The sequence below is a fragment of the Archocentrus centrarchus genome, chromosome 17 (genome assembly GCF_007364275.1).
Source record: "Archocentrus centrarchus isolate MPI-CPG fArcCen1 chromosome 17, fArcCen1, whole genome shotgun sequence".
In the NCBI taxonomy this organism is placed as follows: Eukaryota; Metazoa; Chordata; class Actinopteri; order Cichliformes; family Cichlidae; genus Archocentrus; species Archocentrus centrarchus.
Window position 1 is genome coordinate 26421304 of NC_044362.1, and position 22619 is coordinate 26443922.

The 22619-nt window shown below is 41.2% G+C and overlaps 2 protein-coding genes across 5 annotated transcripts in view; one reads left to right on the plus strand and one right to left on the minus strand.

Annotated features, from left to right (window-relative positions):
• zzz3 (zinc finger, ZZ-type containing 3) overlaps window positions 1-3433 on the plus strand; it is a 32474-nt gene extending 29041 nt beyond the window's left edge. For 3 of the 4 annotated variants that reach the window (XM_030751872.1, XM_030751871.1, XM_030751873.1), the window contains 2 exons: window positions 149-249; window positions 1733-2613. In XM_030751872.1, coding sequence (XP_030607732.1) covers window positions 149-249; window positions 1733-1877 — 246 coding nt within the window. In that variant the 3' untranslated portion in view covers window positions 1878-2613. The other variant, XM_030751875.1, reaches the window with a different exon arrangement.
• A 2038-nt stretch (window positions 3434-5471) lies between these two features.
• The window catches only part of ak5 (adenylate kinase 5), a 117110-nt gene continuing 99962 nt past the window's right edge, over window positions 5472-22619 (minus strand). The window contains exons 12-14 of the mRNA XM_030751787.1: window positions 10642-10758; window positions 10027-10227; window positions 5472-6214 (exon numbers count right to left, since the gene is read on the minus strand). Coding sequence (XP_030607647.1) covers window positions 6146-6214; window positions 10027-10227; window positions 10642-10758 — 387 coding nt within the window. The 3' untranslated portion in view covers window positions 5472-6145. The remainder of the gene's footprint in view (window positions 6215-10026; window positions 10228-10641; window positions 10759-22619) is intronic.

Here is a 22619-nt window from a genome sequence, read left to right on the forward strand (position 1 = left end):
CCTCGGCAGGTCAGGGCTGTTTTGGCAGCAAAAGGGAGGCCAGCACAATATTAGGCAGGTGGTCATAATTTTATGCTTGATCAGTGTGTGTTCTTACTCTTCTCTGTGTTCTGCAGATGATGTGTATATTTGTGTTTGTTTTGTGCAGTGTGACATCTGCGGTATGGAGCCCATCTTGGGTGTACGGTGGCACTGTCAGGACTGTCCACCTGATAACTCAGTTGATTTCTGCTCCAACTGCTCCGACTGGTGAGATCCTCTACCTCTTTTACTAAACCGTCATACCAGTTGGTCAGTTTGTACAATTTTACAGATTTTAACATGTGTGGGCAGTGTTGTAAATGATATTCACATTAAGGGCTTAATCCTGTATTTTCAGGTTTTACGTAGTAGAACATAAAATCTGTTCTGTAACTTACGGTCATTATTTGAGTCTGAAAGGAAGACTGTCTGGGTTGTGCTCATTGGCTAATGACATGATTGAGCATGCGGTTTCACAGTGTGATTTCCCAAAGACATGTTAGCAAAATGCTCTGCTACTGTAACAAATTATTAACTGAAAATGAGCTGTCGTATAGCCACCTTTACCTGGGATATTTTTCAGCTTACCAAACAATAGCAGGTGCGTCAGATTTATATGACAAATCAAATCTCAGTTAATTACATCAGTTTCCAGGCTGTTTATGTTTTGTCACCAGAAAGCAGGATATCGACCCTTTCTGAAAGATAGGACGTATTACGTGATCACTCATGGCGGGCGTCCGGGCAGCGTCCATTGAAGTGTCCGCTCAATAACTCGAGAACCGTTCGGCCTACGCTTACCAAACTTCATGTGTAGATGGCTTATGAACAAAGCAAGGCTGGGATTGTATATGGGTCACTGGAGTCAAGGTCAAAGGTCATATTTGTTTTTAAGTTTTTTTTATATTCACATCATATCTAAGAAATGGTTTGAAGGATTTTGATGACACCTTGCATGATTATTCGCCTTATCAAGACATTATGCAGAGATCAGCTCCTTGAGGTCAAAAGTCAAGGTCACATAATTATTAAATCTTTCTTTTTCATGTGACAATGAACAGGGTTACTGCAGTGCAAGAGTATTTTTGCCCCATCAGGCGGTGCTCTTGTTGCACTCACAGTGAAGAACTTAAACAGCATGTTGGCTGTGAGTGGTGTTATGAGTGTGTATGCTACTATTTGCCTGCACTGCTGTGCATGTGCTGTGCATGCATGAAACAGACCGAACTGTGGAGTTAGCACTATGATGAGCACTAGAGGGGACAGTGAGGTGCCTCATAGGCGCACTACATTTGGACAAACTGTGCTGTCAGTAAGTGAAACTAAATACTGGAACAGTCTACCATTAGCAATAAAGGAGCGCTTTCCTTATTCTACACTGAAGGATCATCTCAAACAGTGGCCGATGGCAAACCAGGTAAATTAGCAGTGCTACTATAATCTGGCATATTTACATCTTATATTTTTGATACACTGATGTCCATCAACATGCGTTGTCTTTGTTAAATTAAATACAAAATAAAAAGCGTGCTAAACTCGACATACATGAGGCTGAGCGCCCACTCGTTATCTGATTCTGGTCTCTTGCAAGTTGATTAGTGTGTCTCTAAATAAAAGTGTGTTAGTCAGGATAAATGTCTTGACATTATCAGTACTTGCTGTTAAACCGCTAGGATGTGGTTATTATAGTACCCTTTTCCTTATCTTCCAGCTTGTTCAAGACAGAGACCCACAAGCCTAACCACCATCTGGAGCCGGTGTACCAGCCAGAAACCTTCCTGGACAGGGACTACTGCCTGCCACAGAGCACAGGTTACAACTACCTGGACCCTAACTACTTCCCAGCCAATAGATGACAGGGTCCCAGGCACACCTAGCTCCAGGCTCTCTCCACATATCCCACAGGCCACTCTGTGCATGGCTCCATCCTCCAAGTCCAAGATAACCGCTTAACCCGCCGCCAGGCAGGAAGGCCAGCAGGCAGGCAGACAGCCGGGGTCCTCAGAGCAGACCAGTGCTGCTGGTGGGGGGGACTGTTCGTGACTGACCTCCCTGACTTGAGCAAAGGGCAACCATGATGGTTCCTCAGTAAAAAAGGGGGGGCCCCCCCCTGCTCCACCTCAGCCAGGTTATTCAATGGATCTGTGATTTGAAAATGATACACTATTTTTAAAAAAAACAAACAAAAAGAAAACAGAAGGCACACGACATTCCCGAGCTCTGTGACTCCAGCAGGGCTGTCCCCGTATCCCCGTTACTCCCCCCATCGCCCTCCAGTTACCTCCCTGTGCTGCTTCGAAACTGGAGAATTGATGATCAGTCTGGTGAAGCGCCACCTAATGGAGATGGGTGGTCAACCAGCAGGTCATAGCGGACTGTGAAGTCATCAACTGAGATACACATGGGTGGTTTTATGCGTGTATGTGGTCTCTGTGTTATGCAAGAGTGAAAATGTTCTAGCTAGGTATCCGTAGATTGAGTATTTATGAGCTGCAGCGTCCTCAGCAGACATTTGGGGTTCTGCAGGTGAATTTTGGCAGACAGTGTGGTTGAAGTCAGTGTTTTCCGTTTTTTTTTTGGGGGGGGGGGGGGGGGGGGGCTGTGGACCCAAACTTTGTTCTGCAGACAAATCTGTATGTGTTAAAACGGATTGAGCTCCATGTTTCTGCACGGGGCCATCACGACCACTGTCACACAACGCTGCTCTCTACACCCTTCACCTTTCAAACACACAGATACAGACTTTTCATCTGTTTTCTTTCCCTCTGCTCTCTCCACTAAAACACGTTTAACAAAGAAGCACTACAGCACGGAGAGCAAACACTTCTGAAGGCAGGCGTATGAACGGAAAATACCCAAGATTGTGTTTCTGTTTCCTTTTTTCCCCTCCCCCCCAGTGTGTGCCGTTGTTGATCATGTTGAGTGTACAAGTGTATGGTGAAAAGTAGCCAGCGCTAGTTGCTGTGTGCCATTTTTTAAGAGGAGGAAAAAAAAAAAACAAGGCTGTTGTTTTGGCAGGGGGGAGGGACCTTGAACCTGGCCATAACTTCTCCCTTCCCGTGTGGCTCCATTGACCCACACTGTCCTACTTTATTGATCCAGTCATCATGGCTCTAGATCTTTAATTTTGCAGTCCACCTTAAAGGTCCATTTAAAAGATTGTATTTTTATTAATCTATTTAAAAAAGATAAATAATTGAGGTAGTGGTTGGTGCCTCCACAGTGGAACAACCCACACAATTTTATACACATAGATTTTGTTGTGCTTGAGTAGACACCATTTTGTATGGTTTTTGTCTCCTTCCCTCACACCCGTTGCCCTGCATCAGTATCTGTGTATAACAGTCTGTTCTTATGTAAAAAAAAATAAATAATAATGTTTAAAAAATGCTAGGAGAACTGTGGAAATAAAAGTATGTGAAAATAATGTTTCTACATCTGTGGTTCCTCTGTTGTTAGCCATCAGTCACCCCAAGTGTGCCATTTTAGCTTCAGTCATGCTCAGCAGAATGAATCTGTTTGGTGTTATTCTCTGTTTTATATTAAAACCTGAATTCTGAACTTGATCTCTGGCAAAGCAATCGCTATTTTTCACAGTCTGGTATGGTGCTTAGAAACCAGATGATGAATTTAGCTCATTTTCAGCTCCATTGTGCTAGAGTAGCTTTGTTTGATTCACGGTTCAGTCCTCACCCTCCCATAACGCCAGCTTTCTCCTGATTGGTTTTCTCTCACAAATAGAAGTTTTAAAAAGTAGGTGGGTGTGGCTTCTGTGCTTACTGAGATGGATAGATTCTGACATAGAGAACCAAGAGTTGAAAAAAACAGTCTGAAAATGAGCCTTTAAATCAGTCTGATATACTAACTTCATCATTTGAAACCTTGGCCATATTTAGTATGAGCACCCACCAGTGTAATAATTTATTAAGTATATAAGCACCAGATTAACAAATGCTATTAAGAGCTATTAATCAGTTTCTGCTAAAATGATCTGAAACTTAATATACTTTTATATTGAATCTTGTTTTATCGTGTCAGAGCTGGAACTGGTGATTATTTCATGAATAATCTAAAGCCCAGAGTAATGCTTCATTTTGAGCGGTTTCAGCCCCTCTTTCTCCCACAGTGTGTCTTTTACTCATTTCTTTCCTGTCACCCCCAACCTTTCACAGTAGATGGCTGCCCCTCCCTCAGCCTGGTTCTGCCAGAAGTTTCTTCCTGTTAGAAGGGAGTTTTTCCTTCCCACAGTCGCCAAGTGTTTGCTCATAAGTGGGTGGAAAGTTGAAAATTGAATTGAAATAGCCTTTCCAAATATTTTTATTTTGATATTTGGAAAGGTTATTCCAAATATCAAATAAATTAATTAAGATAAAATTAATTTATCTTCTTTACATTTTCAGGGTTTCTGCAGATGCATTTTATAACTAATTAAGAAATATACTCAGAGGATCCAGAATGGAAATCCACGGGAGAATTCTTCAACAGGTTTCTGACCACATCCCTGCTGTCTTCAACAGGCCCTAAAGAAGGCCTCGGACATACCCACCTGTTAGGCAAAGGGGCTGCACCTCCAGTAGTAGCTGTAAAGTTGTTCATTTAAGGGAGCCAGCCTCAAGTGGCCACTAGAGGAACTCAAGTTTTTGAGCTTCCACAAAAAAACTTAGATTTTTCTGTATTGGTTTTGCCCATCAAGCCCTCAGCAGCTGAAATCCCAAATAGTAATGCATCTTCTTGGGTGGAAGTGTGATAGTAAAATGCTGTTGATGATACATTTTCTGTTTTTGAATAGATAATTACACAAGAGGAAAAAAAGTGCAGTAAAAACCTAAATCAAAATGATGTATATTAAAATTCTAGATTACAGCTGTCACATAGAGTGGGCTGGATGCAATTTTAATATCGGACATAATGAGCAGTTTTGTCACTGATGCTGAGTAATTGAGTCTCTGAACGAAAATGTTCACTATAAAATAATTTTTTTTATTGCTGTCAATTAAATCTTAAGTGCTTCTTGGCGAGGCTGTTTCGTGTGCAGGCATGATGTAGATTTTCTTCCAACAATTTCACTGTCAAAAAGAAAGAAAGAAACACAGGAAATATTTTTTGGCAGAATGAAGCCAGACCGGTGACCTTTCACTGGCATGAAAGCACTTTGTCTGACAGCTAATTTTCTGCCTCTTTCTACCTGCTGGAACTGGTGCTGATATTTTGTTCATCTTCCTGACAAACCTGTCAGGCGGATGTGAAAATGCTCTTTTCCCTTTTACTTTTGGCATGTCCCTTGTGAACAAATGTGGGCAATTCAGCCACACGAGTGCTGCGGTAAAATTCATTAAAGGGGACTCGCAAATGATCTTTGTGATCCTCTCACCAGCAGATGGAGCTGTCAGATCAGCTCTGACGCTACACGCCACGCACCAAACCAAAAGCACACGCTCAGAAAGACTCCATTTAGCAAATGCACTGGCTTTATTGAATGTTAAATACCAGACTGAAACACGCACCTGTACGATGAGCTTGGAAACATAAAAATGCAATAATCTTAATACTCTTAATTTGCTTCTGCTTTTTTTTTTTTTTTTTTTTTTTTTTTAAATTGAATGCACAAAAGGCAGTTAAGCGTAATAAGTCTTGCATGCTTGTTACAATATAAAGCACGGTGCTGTACATGAGAGCACGAGCACACACCGACACTTCCACTTTGTAGTATGCTCAGCTCCTCCGGTGGGAACGTGGAGAGATTTCACTTCCAGCATGCTCTCAGTCACAGCAGGGACTGCTATTTTTCTCAGTACAGTTATCTGCCTCGGTGTGGCAGCTGGCAGCATATATTGAAGTTGATTTTACAGAGGAAGAGAGAGAGAGAAGGGGTGGGGGTGAGGGGGTTGCAATGCATTTTGTGAAGCAGAATGTGACAACCAGATGCTTTGCCAGTGTCAAAAAGCAGAGAGGGGTTTCACTGATTGCAGGTGAGACATGCATACCACTGGAGTTCAATGAGTCTGGTGCAGGTGTGAGATTATGCGAGTGAGTCTCCGTGGGGTGACGGCAGAGAGAAGGAGAGAGAAGGTCTTCTTAGATGGGCCTCCTGGGTGGCAGAGTTTGGGCCATGACAGTGTAGAAATCAGAAAGTGGACTCCAAGATGTGGGAGATCTGGGCGAACACTTCGTCTGGTGACCTCTCGCCATCAATCTGCAGAACGGAGACAAAAACGAGGCCTTTCAGAAACCATCAGCACGCTCACGTGCAGCCAAGGACAGCAGTCTGCTGCAGTGAAAGCTCACAGCAGACTAATGACCTGTGTTGGCATTTAAAGGCTCAAACAGTAAATTTATGAAGAGGCGGTTCAACCCCAAACAGAAATCGTGTGATCACCCTCACATCAGTGGGCACATCAGTGAAATTAGTAAAACTTCAGTGAGTTAGCCCTTCCTTATATCTCTGACCTTAAAGACAATATCTTTCAGCAGCTTGTCCATCTGAGGGGAGGAGTGTATAGTTATTTAGCGTTTTTCTGGATTGTTTCTGTGAGCTGTCTGGTTTTGGAGATACTAGCTGTAGAGGCGTCTGCCTTTTCTTGAAAATAATGGAACTAAAAAGCACTGCAAGCACCAAAAAAAAAAAAAAATGCATTTGAAAAGCTCAGCGTCAGTGTTGTTAGACGTTTTTGTGTTCAGACTATTTTCTTTCTACTAAACTACACCCGCCAACCATATCACAGTGCAGAAGTGTTGAAGTGAGTGTGTACTCAAGACGACAGGTTTTTGACAGGATGACACGACGAGAACATTAATGGCTTCCCCTTTGGCAGATCTGTAATGTCCTTCCATTGGTTGGTGGAAGGAAAAGAGTTCGTACATGAAACTGAGCACCTCGAAAAGAGTGCAATTTATTTCAATTACACTCAGGAGAAGGCAGACATCTCCACAGATCTACAGCAGAGAATTAGAGCTCCTCTGGTCAATTGAAAGTTTAGAGTGAAATGCAAAACTGCCTCCTGTCCACACGATTTTTTCAATCATTTTCTCCACTAAAAAAGTTTCCATCTATCAGAGACAGGAGGCTCGACACAGCATGACAGGATGTGAACATTAGCTGCACACTTCCTTTGGTTGGCGGGCGTAGTTCAGTACAAAGATAATATTTCCTAAACGAAACTGCTCAGAAAAAGTTTTTTTTTTTTTTGACTCAGACCTAAAATAATTCACTACAGAGTGTCAGACTTGTTTCAGTATGTGCCTCAAGTTGATCTCAAAAGGCGTCAGACCATTAAAACCTGCATTCTTTTTAATGGCCAACAGGGGGCGATACCTGTGGCCCTGACCCCAGTAAACTCTTTCTTGATGGGTTTATGGCCTTGGTCACTCTTTTTGGGTCATATTAAATTAAGTCCGTTTTGAGTGTGTCAGATCGTGGTTTTGCTCATGGATCTGGTTTCAAAACACCTTGATGTTTAAAATGAAAACACCCACAAACCAGTGGGTGCATTTTATGCAGCCCATGAGACAAACGTATACATGATTGTAGAACAGGACCTTTAATAAAAAATGAAATGAAAATTAAGAGACATTAAGAGATCCTTTTCCTATGCTGGGGGACAAAATCCACAGTTCTTATTCTGTGCAAAAATGTCATTAAAATTCATTTATTTGAAGCTAATTTGGACACATAACAGACTAATAAACCTTGTTCCAGCATAGCAGTGAAATCACAAAAAGTGCCACAGTAAACCATGTGATGCTGTGCCAGATTGCACAGCACCAGGACCCTGGAAACAGTTCACCTAAATGGATAGCAGCCAGCACCTTTTCCTGCTGTGACAAGGCAGACTGCCTGCTGTGAAAAAGGTCCAACAGCTCCCCCTGTTCATGTGTATTCAGGTGTCATCAGTGATTATCTTTTACCAGTTGGGGTTTGTCCAACTTGTCATTGGCTAATTCAAATCTCGGTGAACAAATCAACCGCCAGAGCGTTCTACAAGCAGAGCAAATATGAGGCTTTTTCAAAATTGGGATAAACTGCCAGAGCCAGTTAAGTAAAACTAGATCAGAGCCTAGCAGCAGGATTAATGGGAAAAAGAGCTGAAATAAGGACATCAATACTGGATCCAGCATGATGTTGGAGTGAAAGGGAAAGTTGATTGAAAGGATTTGGTTAGGGCACACTCAACCAAGTTAATCATTACTTCTCACTGTAAAGGATCCAAATGGAAACACTGATGTCTGCCATCACAGCCTCGGGAGTGTTTTTGTTTTTTTGTATTAGCAAAAAATAAGTAAATGAGAGACTGTTTTAAGGACTAATTTGAAACATGGGCCTTAAAACAATCTACACACAATATAGTTCAACTTTTTTTGCATCTTCAACTTTTTTTTTTGCAACTTTTTTTAGATACAAGATTCACAACTATGTAAGAATCTTTATTAGAAAGCAGTAAGATTTAAGACACCAGCTGGATACACTTCACTCTGAAAACAAACAGGCAGGTTTTTTCTCTCTCTGTGACTGTATTGTATTGTATTGTACTCTCGTGGTGGCTACATCATTGTAGGACGTGAAACTTGCACCTGAGACCATAAACTCAGCAGGAAAGTGTTCCCTGAGGTCACAGATATCAGGCTGTCTTTATTTATTTTAAAATTGTATTTATTTGATTATTTATATATATTTTAAAGCTTTATAAACCCTTCCCACACTCCTATAAACCTTTCCCACTCTCTTACTACAACTTGATGATGCAGGTGATGAATGATGATGAATTATGTAGCTGTGCAGTACTGATGGCGATGAAGGTGATGATGATGAGATGAATGTACAATACTGCACAGCCAAGAAGAGCATTACAGCTCTTCTGAAGGCACCACTTCATCAGGTGGTGCAGCATCTTCACCCTCAGCCGTTACTTCTATTTCCGCTAAAGGCGTAGGCTTAACTGATCTCTTCGTCTGAGTGATGAACAGAGTTATGGGGAGTACCTATATACTGCAAAATCCTGGAATAGAGCAAAAACTCTGCAATACAGACTTAGATATATTTTTTTAAAAATTTGCGATACACTGAAGCCGCAATAAATAAACCCCAGTATAACGAGGGACGACTGCATTGGTGGCATTTCTTAGTTATTCCTCTGCTTCTTTTAGGTTTTATTGGGGAAGGCAAATAAACTTGTTCTAAAAATGCCACCACCAGCCCTGAAATCTACCCCTAAAATCTGGTGGAATCATTAAAACAAACAAAAACTGCCTCAGTGCACAAATAAAATGGATGACACCTCCGAGTCAACAGCTTTAGAAGAGAAGTATTTACACAAACTTTACCTTCATTGAATTTTTTTTAAAGTACAGTTTAATAACAACCAAATTACAGTAAAAAAATACAATGAATCAGTGCATAAAACAAATACTAATTTATATAAATAATGTGTAAATCCCTTTAGCTGGTAAACATGAAGGTTAGAAACTGTGCTCAGATAATGTAATGAGTATCTAATGCAGTATTTTGATCTAAAACATAGACGTCACTCTGGTAAACTGTGTGTTTATTTTCCCTCCTGTAAGATCATACAGGCTGGCATGTTTATTTTTTAAAAACAATCCTCATGCTTAATATTTATCCGGTATGTCTAGGCTGAGCTGCTTTGTTGCCTAACACCGTGTCCTTAAGTCTATTATTATGTTCTATACTGTACTGATTAATGAATAATACAGCAAAGATGCAAAGTCCAAGAGTAAGAGTAAGAAACAAAATACCAGAGATCATGAAGCTCTTATCGGGGATTCTTTGGCTGCTTTTCTGTGAGTGCGAATATCCCGGCAGACAAGTTCCCTTTAAAGATAAAAGAGGGCTGGGAGGTGTCTGAAGGATGTCTAAATGTAAACGGATTTCCAGCTGAGACAAAGTGGATTTAAATTCTAATTTGAGAGATGAACCGATCCTCTAAGGGAAGTAAGCCTCTGTAGGGAATTGAACCCCTAACCCTTACAGAGTTGGCTTCCTAATCTTACCGTGTGCAGAAGCGTCTTGCGTTCGTAATAAGCTGCCACTGCCCGGCTGTCGCTGCAGAAGCTCTCCACCCTCCTGTGCAGGACGCTCTCTCTGTCTGAGGCCGGTTGGAAGGTGGAGGCGGGCCTCCCACGACACTGCAGACGACTGGACATGGTCTCAGCCGAGCAGCTCAGCAGGAACACTGTGCTGGGCTCCCCCATCTGACACACACACACACACACACACACACACACACACACACACACACACACACACACACACACACACACACACAGTGTGTGCATTTAGCAGTTCAAGCAGAACCTTCCCTTTCACTATATTAGTCTACAGCCTTGCATTCTGAATGAGAACAATCTATCTTTTTATCTTTCACTTGTGCAGAGTTTTCTTCTGATCATGCCCTTTCTATTTTCGACTGTTGTATTCATACCCTTTTGTACTTGTGTGTTAACACTGAATCAGATTTAATTAACATTCATCGCGATGACGTGCTACTCTTCTGACTCCTTCACTTTGCTCACGTTGCACCACGACTCGTGGCTGACTTTTCCCTTCTTTTATTCACGTTTCTGACCGCATCCCTGCTGTCTACTCCGTCGGCTTTGTGCTCTGACCTTCGCGTCGTAATCCTCCGCCTGTCGCAGGTCTCTGGGGAAGCCGCTGATCACAAGACCTTTTCCCTGCCGTACTGACGACACCACCGCGTCACACAGCAGCTCCAGCAGTATGTCCTGCAGATAACACACACACACAAAGAATCATTTACCATTTATTAATGCTTAATATATGATTCTACTGTGTTATGTGTAATTTATAACACAGTATATTGCAGTATAATATACAATAAACATCTCCAGGACCTCCCAAAATGATGGATTATGAAGGGGTTCATATTTTATTAATTAGTCAATAAGTTACTTTACAGAAAACTGTAAAATAAAAGTTCACAGAGCCTCAGTTTTCATTTAAAAATGAGAACAAAACCCAGCAAATCTAACGTTTCAGTCACTGATCAGCAACTGGGTGCACATATGATGAAAAGCACTTGAAGAATGAAGGTTGTTTCATCAGGAGCAGCTTATTTTTCTCCTACCAGCCCCTTTGTGGGTTAATCAGCAATGTATGAATGCAGGTCTGATTACAAAAAGAATAATATCATTCAAGAAAACACACTGCCCCTGCAGAGCTGCTCCCCAGCCACTGGTGCCGATAAGCAGGGCAAAATAGCAGTGATCCTCTGAAGTAATGAACTCGCAAAAATGCAGTCTAAAAATGACTTTAGAGCTGAATCAACGCCTGTCAAAATTTAAGGAAACATTATATTTAGCCAGGAGGAATGAGCCGTATTCGATTACGCAGGTGCACATGTGCTTTATCACCTGTGTTAAATGTGCCAGTATAATACTGGACACTATTTTTAGAAGAAAAGCTGACGTACTACTCAGACAACACCGCTGGGAATCGATTTCTTTCTTTCTTTCTTTCTTTTGAAATGATTTCTGTTAGCTGGATGTACAACTGAGCTCCTTTTGGCTGAGGACCACAGAGGTGGGATTTTTATGTTACTAATACAAATTAATTAAAAGTTAAACATTTCAAACCTAAATCTCAACTTTCAAATGAACTAACAGGCTAAATTTCACATAAATTCTAGATTATTTATGAGGTCTGACTTATCATTGGGACTGACATTATAAGTCTCAGTAAAAGCATATATTACACGCTCAAACCAGTATTGAATTTGGAGCAGCCTAGGCCTATTGCAGCATAACTAAGGCAGAGTTTAGGGTCACCTGATCCAGCCCTAACTATAAGCTTGATCATAAAGTAAAGTTTTAAGCCTAATCTTAAAAATCGGGAGCTGGTCCCACAGAAGAGGGGCCTGAAAGCTGAAGGCTCTGCCTCTCATTCTACTTTTAAATACCTTAGGATCCACAAGTAAGCCAGCAGTCTGAGAGCAAAGTGCTCTATTGGGGTGATATGGTACTATGAGGTCTTTAAGATAAGATGGGGGCTGATTATTCAAGGCCTTGTATGTGAGAAGGATTTTAAATTTAATACTGGATTTAACAGGGAACCAATGAAGAGAAATATGCTCTCTCTTTGTAGTGCCAGTTAGTACACTTGCTGCAGTAATAGTATAGTAAAGCATACCTGGATAGAAAAACACACAATGGACACGCAATCTATGACCGCACAATGGTAATGGATTGGCCTCCCCAGAGCCCGCACCTCAACATTATTGAAGCAGTGTGGGATCATCTTGATAGAGAACGGAACAAAAGGCAGCCAACAGCCAACAGCCAAAGAAGAGCTTTGAATGTCCTTCAAGAAGCCTGAAAAACTACTCCTGAAGACTACTTCAAGAAATGGCACCAAAGCTGCCTCAGAGTTCAGGCTGTGTTGAAGACTAAAGGCGGTCATCTCAAATATTGACTCTGAAGCTTGAAATGTACAAACTCTGTTTTTGTATGTCCATGTATGTATCCCATAATATATACAGAAATGAAAGGTGGCTCAAGACTTTAGCACAGTAATGTGGAATCTAGTCAGTGGAATATAAATCAAGCACACCCAATTCAACGAGCTGCTGTATTGAGCGCTGCTGCAGTCTTATCGTGCTGCTTCAGGAGAACTTTGTGGAGGAAATCAGACCGTGCTGCTTCTTGTTGCTGCTCCCGACATCGGAGACTCTTCTGTGGGCTGTTCATCAAATTAGTTTCAACCGCTTCAATCTAGAATTCAAATTAGCTTGGAGCTAAATTAGTGCAACACATCCCAGTAGCCTGTCTCTGACAAGCAGCATCACTGTTTCTGTTTGTTGCATCTCTGCTCCGTTCAGTAGGTGATTGCGGGGATTACTGCTCTTCAGTGAGTGCTAATGGTTACTCTCCTGGCCTTTGCTGTCAGTGCTGCTGTACAAACTTATTACGTCTGAGGCTATGTGATTAGCTTGTCTGCTTATCAGCAGGGCTGTTCAAAAAGTAACGTATGGATGTGTGGCTCGGCCCAACTAAGAAGGGTGTTCTGGAAGGATTCTTTATTTAAGTATGTTTAATCATGTCCTCGGTTTTGATGCTTAGTTTATGTTCTCCCTCTGTGTGTCTGCCTTCCTGCATCAAGTCTGTGTTTCTGTCTCTATGCTCAGTAGTTTCCTGCTTTACTTTGTGAGTCTGTCTCTTGTCCTCTGTATTTAGTTTTATTTCCTTGCCTTGTTCAGCTGTCTGTTACCTTGTTCTCCCTCTGTGTATCTATTGTCTCAGTCTTCCCCTCGTCTCTTGTCAGAGTCTTGTCATTGTTGTGTCCGTGTTCTATTCCCGTGCTCCTCGTGTTCCCTGGTTAGTTATTCCTCACTTTTTGTTTATTCAGAACTGCCTGCCTCTGAGTCCTGCATTTGGGTCCTCTTCGTGACAGTCTTGCTGTTCCCATGAAAACACTCCAGCTAACCCTCTGGATCCAGGAACTCAATTCATGTGTGGTGTGGAGGGAGTTTTGACTTTTTTTAAAAGATTAAAAAAATTACCCTGGCTCTGATGACTGCATTGTTGAGCAGTGTAAAATTATACTAGCATACTGTAATACACAACACACTTGAAAATACCTGAAGTTTTAAAATCTATTATTTTTCTAGTATTACGGGGAAAAAAAATTGTTTTTATAAAAAAAAAAAAAAAAAAGATAACCTAAACAAATAAACAGTAAACAGTTTGTGTTTTCAGTGCTTTTTGCATAAAAAATGATTGAAAACCATAATTAATTGCGTTAGAACATTTTAGTATAGCTGTTGTAGATAAAAGAAACAGGGAAATAAAGGCATTAAAAAATTCCTGTGTAAACTATAATGGGGGTCATAAAAGTCACCTTTTTTTTGTTGTTGTTTAGTGATTACAGCTCTTATTTTAGTCATTAAAGCAGCTCGGACGCTTCAGGGTGAAATTGTTCTGTCTCAGTTCAGACCCTCTGGTAAAATGGTTACATTGTAAATTGGCTTCAAGCACATGTTTGCATAGAATTATTGACTTTTTTCTTCAAACACTTTGTATTCAGCACTGCAGATATAATTCAAGGTTGGTTCATGTAACTGCTTTCTATCGAACTCTATTATCCATATTATGAACATTTATCTGCTGCTTATCAGCCCTATATTTCTATATTGCTGAATTGTAACATGCTGGAGTTAAAGTACAGCTGACTTGACTTTGATCATTAGGTACATCTGTTCTCAACTGCTTGTTAATGCAAATATCTACAGGGTTCTAGCCAGAAATTTTTTTCAGCCCAGCGCCAATATTGACCAAGGTGAATGTGTAATCTACTGCAGGAGCTGTTTTTTTGCTAACATATTTTATAGCAGGCGCCAAATGCTGCTCAAATCATATGAATTTAACATGAAACTCTCACACGCACATGGTGTGGCTGCCAATGTAGGATGCAACATTAATCTCCCCACTCCAGAAACTTCTGTCACCATTAAACAATCTGATTTTTACCAAACAAAGCATCCTCATCCTCAGAGCACACCACATGGGTCTGAGTCCCTGGCACTCAGACACAAAAGCATAGCACTTGAGGTAAATAAACACATAATATAAACACAACTTTAGCTAAGGCATATTCAAGGTAAGACAAATTTCATAAGTGTTAGCATCTTTCACACAATCATTCAGTCCTCGTGGTGTTGCAGCATCCTCTTCAGGCGGCGGAGGTTGAATCTCACTGACTTGCTTCCCGATTGTGACTATGGCTGAAACCGACTTATGGGTGTTTATCCTGTTACGTCAGTAGACCAAAAACCAGCCAGCAACCAGATGACACCAGAATCCAATTCTTGTACCACACTGGGCCAGCACCCTCTCATGTGTTTCCATGGTTTTACTGTAGTACAGGTGCTGGTCATAAAATTAGAATATCATGAAAAAGTAGCTGTTGTTTTCTGGCCAATTAAGAACAGGGATACTATGGTTCCTAAACCAGGTACTGGTAGCTTTGGCACTGTGTGCAGGTGCCAAGTCCTGTTGGAAAATGAAATCTGCATCTCCATAAAGTTGGTCAGCAGCAGGAAGCATGAAGTGCTCTAAAACTTCCTGGTAGACGGCTGCGTTGACCTTGGACCTCAGAAAACACAGTGGACCAACACCAGCAGATGACATGGCACCCCAAACCATCACTGACTGTGGAAACTTTACACTGGACCTCAAGCAACGTGGATTCTGTGCCTCTCCTCTCTTCCTCCAGACTCTGGGACCTTGATTTCCAAAGGAAATGCAAAATTGACTTTGATTAGAGAACATAACTTTGGAGCACTCAGCAGCAGTCCAGTCCTTTTTGTCTTTAGCCCAGGCGAGACGCTTCTGACGCCGTCTCTTGTTCAAGAGTGTCTTGACACAACGACTGTGAGAGCTGAAACCCATGTCTGCATATGTCTGTGCGTGGTGGTTCTTGAAGCACTGACTCCAGCTGCAGTCCACTCTTTGTGAATCTCCCCCACATTTTTGAGTGGGTTTTGTTTCACAATCCTCTCCAGGGTGCGGTTATCCTTATTGCTTGTACACTTTTTTCTACCACATCTTTTCCTTCCCTTCACCTCTCTATTAATGTGCTTGGACACAGAGCTCTGTGAACAGCCAGCCACTTTAGCAATGACCTTTTGTGTCACCCTCCTTGTGCAAGGTGTCAAAGGTCATCTTTTGGACAACTGTCAAGTCAGCAGTCTTCCCCATGATTGTGTAGCCTACAGAACTAGACTGAGAGACCATTTAAAGGTTTTTGAGTTAATTAGCTGATTAACTCAAAAACCTGAGCTTTTTGAGTTAATCAAAAAGCTCAGGTGCCTGTCCAGAGCTCAAAACATTTACAAAGATCCCTCACACCCCCACCACAGGCTGTTCTCCCTGCTGGCCTCTGGAAGAAGGCTCCGCAGTCTTCAAAGCAGAACAGCCAGATTTAAAAACAGCTTCTTCCTGTATGCCATCAGACTGTTGAACTCAAATTAAAATGCTCCTCCAATCTTCCTGGTGGCTCCATTCTATGGAGCTCCAGTGAAACACTTTTTTATGCAACATATCATATCTTATATTTTATATATTATCACCATATATATATTTATACTATGTCTATAGGAATATCTGGGCATGTCAGCTGTTGGACACGTGTGTATGTATGCGTATATGTGTATATATATATAGGTGTATGTGTGAGTGTGTGTATCTCTATCTATATATTATAGTATGTATATGTGTATGGTATATATATATATGTAGATAGATTTATACATAAATATGTAAATATGTATGTGTGTGTGTATATATATATATATGTGTGTGTATGTATATACATATACTCTATTTTTAACTAGATTATTTATTAGTAATTTTCTCTTATTTTTTTCCTTCTGGTAGTCTTATTTGTACATCACTGCTGCAGTTCCTCCAAATTTACTTTTTGAATGGAATTACTGAAATAAATCAACTTTTTCATGATATTCTAATTTTATGACCAGCACCTGTATGATAGTAGCATATAAGCAATATCAATAATAGTGGGGGAGCTTTCAATGAGTGTCTTTTCTCAAAAATAGAGGTCACTGCTTATAAAGAGTTTAATCTGTCCCTCAATTAGATGTTTTTTTTTTTTTAAATGCAAAGAAAACAATTATTTTGGCTTCTACAGGTTTGTAATTTTAATCCAGTCTGAGTCTTGTTGAAGTTGTATTTTGAAACTAGTCAATGTAAAACCTGGAAGGATGTCAAAGATCCTTTGTGTCTTTTAACTGATACGGGGTCAAGGATGTAACATGCTTGCTTCCTTGCTTTTACTTCCCCTTCACATGTGTCTCTGTGACTGCATTTGATCTTATTTAAGTGCTGCTGGTAACTCTTAAATGAGCAGCCGATTAGGTGGGCTTTCAGTATTCGCTCACACGCTGTGTATTATTGACACTGAGCATCTGGTCTTGGCCCCAGTGCCACCCAGATGCCACTTGGGTGGGTGGGGGAGATCACAGGTCTATGCTATAACATACAGTCAGTGGATTTTAAACCCACAGTTTGTTTTCCAATTGAAGCAGCTGTTATTTAAAAGAAAAAAGTTGCCATGGTAACAACAATGTTTAGATCTATGTTTAAGTATACCTGGTGATGTCACAGTCTTCCGGAATGTCACCACAATTCAAACCTGAACAGTGATGTTATCTGAGAAGTCACACATTATTAAGATTAAAGGAACACATTGTCAAAAAAGGCCTTAATATAATGTTGGGAACCTTTGATCTTAAATTCTTTAAATAGGCCAGAATCTTGAAAACACATACACAAAATCTCTCCTGGTTTACACAACGCGGTCTTCTAAAGCGTAACCAAAGAATTCGAATATCATCTGGTTTTGCTTGATACACAAAGATGCCACTCAGGGTTTTTAGAAAAGCTGCACAGTTCATCAGATCACACCTGGGACAATCTCAGTCACCAGATTCTACGCAAGGTTTGGAGTCCCAGACTGAAATTCACCAGAACACAGCCAAACAATGCACCTCTGCGACTGGGCGAAATGCCTCTGAGTTATCGTCAATAAAATCTGATCGAACTCAAGTCAAGTCACTGAGTTTCACTCAGTTGTTCAGTTGTTGTTTTAGAGGCTCGGAACAACTGGATGAAACTGAGGACATAGAAGACCAACCCACCTCTGCAACTGAGGGAAATGCCTCTGAATTATTGGTGATAGAATCTGATCCACCTCAAGCCAAGTTAGATGATTATTTTCCTGAGCCCAGAGGCTTGGAAGAACTGGAAGAAACTCAGAACATGGCAGACCAACCCACCTCTGCGACTGAGGGAAATGTCTCTGAGTTATCGGCAGTAGAATCTCATCCAACTCAAGCCGAGTTAGATGATGATTATCCTGAGCCCAGAGGCTTGGAAGAACTGGAAGAAACTCAGAACATGGCAGAACAACCCACCTCTGTGACTGAGGGAAATGTTTCTGAGTTATCGGCGCCAGAATCTGATCCACCTCAAGCCAAGTTAGATGATGATCATCCTCAGCCCAGAGCCTTGGAAGAACTGGAAGAAACTCAGAACATGGCAGAACAACCCACCTCTGCGACTGAGGGAAATGTTTCTGAGTTATCGGCACCAGAATATGATCCACCTCAAGCCAAGTTAGATGATGATCATCCTGAGCCCAGAGGCTTGGAAGAACAGGAAGAAACTCAGAACATGGCAGACCAACCCACCTCCTTGACTGAGGGAAATGTTTCTGAGTTATCGCCAGTAGAATCTGATCCACCTCAAGCCGAGTTAGATGATGATGATCATCCTCAGCCCAGAGCCTTGGAAGAACTGGGAGAAACTCAGAACATGGCAGAACAACCCACCTCTGCAACTGAGGGAAGTGTCTCTGAGTTATTGGCACCAGAATCTCATCCACCTCAAGCCGAGTTAGATGATGATTATCCTGAGCCCAGAGCCTTGGAAGAACTGGGAGAAACTCAGAACATGGTAGAACAACCCACCTCTGCGACTGAGGGAAATGTCTCTGAGTTATCGGCACCAGAATCTCATCCACCTCAAGCCGAGTTAGATGATGATCATCCTGAGCCCAGAGCCTTGGAAGAACAGGGAGAAACTCAGAACATGGCAGACCAAAACACCTCTACAACTGAGAGAAATTCCTGTGAGACAAAGGAGCTCTCTGGGAGTACATCCTTGGCCTCTCAAACAATTGAAATTCAGAAAAGGAAAGAAGCCCAGAGGCTCGAAACAACTGAAAAAAAAAAAGGAAAAAACAGAAAGAAGAAGGAAAGTAGAAAGTCAGAAAAAAATAACCATGAGGTCTTCAGATCACAACCGGGAAAATCTCAGGCAGCATATTCTATACAAGATCTGGAAAAGACCCTGATTAAAATTCAGCACAAGAGGGCAGACCAACCCACCTCTTCAACTGAGAGAAATGCCTGTGCGACACAGGAGCTCTCTAGAAGTACATCCTCTCTGACTGGTGAAAATCAGAAGAGGAAAGAAGAAAAAAGAAAGAAGAAGCAAAGAAGAAGAGAGGAAGAAATTCCTGGCCTCAGGCTTGTTCCCAGACATTTGAGAGGAGATACTACAATCTACAGTTTTCTAACTGAAACAGAAGCTCCTTAAAAAGTTTATTCTGGAGCCAGAGCCATTGTCCTGTGTGTTGTCTGAGGAACAATTTTTATCCTGAGGCCATGGATCAACTGCAGGACTGCAATTCTACAAAAATCTTCCATGGTCTGGCAAAGAAGTGCAGCTCTCATACAGAGATTTTTGGCTCCAGAAGACCTTAGAATAGCTGCTAAAATTTGTATTTAAATTATTGGGAGTAGAAGACCTATTTTAATTGGTTTGTATTCTAAATTTTAAGATGTAGTTTTTATATAACCAAAAGAGCAATTGTCCCAAGTACATTAACCCAACCAGTCACGACAGATGGCTGCCCCTCCCTGAGCCTGGTTCTGTCGAAGGTTTCTTCCTGTTAAAGGGGAGTTTTTCCTTCCCACTGTCGCCAAGTGCTTGCTCATAGGGGGTCATTGGATTGTTGGGCTCCTCTATAATACTGCTGGGACATTGCAGTATTATAGAGGCTTGGGGAAATTGCTGTTTTAAACTAAATTTACATAAATAAATATTAAAAAAAACATATGCAAGAGAGAACAGTCTTTTTTTTTGTCTCACTCCTCCTGGAGATTGGCCACATGTATTGAAATCTAAGGAAATGGGAACAAATGAAAGTGCACAGGGAACATGTTTTTGAAGGCAAAAAGAGGAAGGAGGAAAAAAAACCCTAAATAGTTTGGCCATGGTAACCAGAAAAAAGAAGATGGAGCATGGAGCGCTGCTGCTTCTGCTTCTTCAGGATGGAACTTCAGACTACTAAAACATCCTCAGACTTTTAAATATTCTCCCAGCCATGTTTCACTGTGGTTTCATTCTCTCTCTCCTGTTGGTCTCCTTACCTACATTCATTGTGTTTCATCAGTAAAAGAACCAGCCACGGTGAAATGCTGGTTGAAGAATTTATAGAATTTATCCCCTGCTTATCTATGTTATAAAAACACAGGTGGGTCTGCAGAACTCCACTTTTGGAGCCCGCCTGTCATAAAACCACAAAGCACCATCCATCCTCTTCTGCTTTTCCATTTCAAGGTCACAGCGGGGCTGGAGCCTATCTCAGCTACTATAGGGTGAAAGGTGGGGATTTGAACCCCGGACCTTCTTTCTGTGCATACTTTTTTAAAATTTAGATTTCAGTCCATCCATCCATTCTCTTCTGCTTATCGTGGGGGGCTATCCCAGCTACCATTGGGTGAGAGGTGGGGTACACCCTTTAAAAGGGAAATGAAGGAGCTACTGCTTATTAACTTCCATCAAGTATTTCAAAAAGTAATTCCCATGTAATACACAGCCAACTATTATGACACTATTTGTAAATTAGCAGTTTCTTAATGTTTTATATTCTGTAAAAAAACAAACTGAGAATATCAGACAACATCCACGCTGTCCTATAATCTGATAATCAGAACAATATTAGCCAATAACATCTACATAAAAGCTGCCGTTATGACTGCTTCAAATCACCCAAGCCACAAACTGCAGCTTATATAAAAAAAAAATGTTGAATCAAATATCATAGCTTTCATAAAGTGAGAATTTATTCCCCGGATGTTATTTCAGACTGCATTATCTGTAACTAGTAGGCCTGCAGTGCTTAGCAATTGAGACTATAGTATATCCTCCACACTGCAGGTAATGGATCAGCTGGGGATGGTGTATGTATCGTGATACATGCAGTGCTCTGTAAGAATTTAATACTTAGTGGTTTTGTGGCATATCTTTCATGTCGTGTTTGTCAGCTGAGATAGACGAGAAACATGCAACATATGACATAAGAGGAGTAAAACAGCTCTGCAGTCGTTAATGTTCTTAAAATGATCCTGACAGTGTTTTTCTCCACGTCACTACATCAAAAACAACCCAGATCTATTGATTTCAAGTTAAAACCTCTTCACTCAGATAACGTTGTGCCGTCAAAGGTCAGCTGCCAGATGCTCCTGTCAATAAGTCAGGATTAACATTTGACTGCCAAAATCGAAAGTCTGTGCTTAAAGATAAAACTGACATTGTTTGTTTCCTTCACTGACTTTTTTGCTGATATGGTCTTTCTAGAGAAAAACTTACAGGAAGTTAGTAGGGAGGGTGGGAAATGGTAGCTGTAGTTTATGTTTTCAGATGACACGACCTTGACAGCAGCGCCACTGGGTATTCATGCAACCTGGGCTGAAACCCCGAGCTCCCACAGATGCATCAAATCATGAGCAGCAGCCACAGGAAAATAAGCGCTCCTCCACTTCTGGTAGTTTATCATGATAAATATTAAGCAGGTTTTCAGCTGAGAGCAAATCTGTCAGTAAAGTTCTGTATGTGAAATCCCACTGTGTAACATTCATACTTCCTGTTTGTGCAGGCTGAGGGGCCCTAACAGCAAATTTTTTGAAGAAAATAAATTGTGAATTAATGTTTAAAACGGCAAAGTGTTCATTCAGTGTGATGGTGTTCACTTTGAATGCTTTTTGTTTTCTTTGCATGTTGAAATGAGTTTTGGCAGCATCATATGACAGGGAAAATATCTCGCTGTTTTCATAAGCAGGGGATTTTTGCCTCTGTAGATATAAAATGGATGTACAGTAGCTTCTGCAGCTGAAAAGTGAAGCCAGTGTGCCAATTATTTCTAATAGCCAGCAGGGGGTGACTCTCTGCTAGTTTCAAACCATACTACACACAACACAAAGTTCATTTTGTACATTACGGTCCTCATTAGAGTTAGAAAGGAGGATTCACCAGGGTGTGCTTGCCGGCTGGTGACCTGATTGAAAAGCATATCTTTTTAGACACAGTCTGTGATTTTGAACCAAACTTGTGAATCAGGTTTTTTTTTAATCAGATTTAAATGGTGAATCCTACACATGGAGCTTTTATGTCCCAGTACCCACTGAAAGTTAGGTCTCTCCCTATTCATATAGCACGTAGATCCACCTTTAGCAGCAATAACTTGGAGTAGTTGTTTTCTGAATGATTTTATCAGTCTCTCATATTGTTGTGAAGGAATTTTGGCTCTTTTCTGTTTACAGCTTTGCTTCAGTTCATTGCAATCATTTATGCACAGCTCTCTTAAGGTCCTGCCACAGCATTTCAGTCAGGTTGCGGTCTGGACTTTGACTGAGCCGTTGCAGCATGTTGTTTCTTTTCTTTTTCAGCCATTCTGTTGTCGATTTGCTGCTGTGCTGGAGATCATTGATCTGATGCATGACACAGTTTGGTCAAGCTTTACTTGTCGGACTAATGGCCTCACATTTAATTCTGAAACACTTTGGTAATCAAAGGAGTTCATGCTTGACTCAATGACTGCAAGGAATCCAGGTCCTGTGGCTGCAAAGCCAGCCCTCGATCACCAGTCCTCCACCACCGTGATCATAGTTGGTATGCGACTTTTGTGCTGATGTGCTGTGTTTTCTCCAAACATGGCAATTTGCATTATGGCCACACATCTCCACTTTGGTTCCAGATGTTTTGTG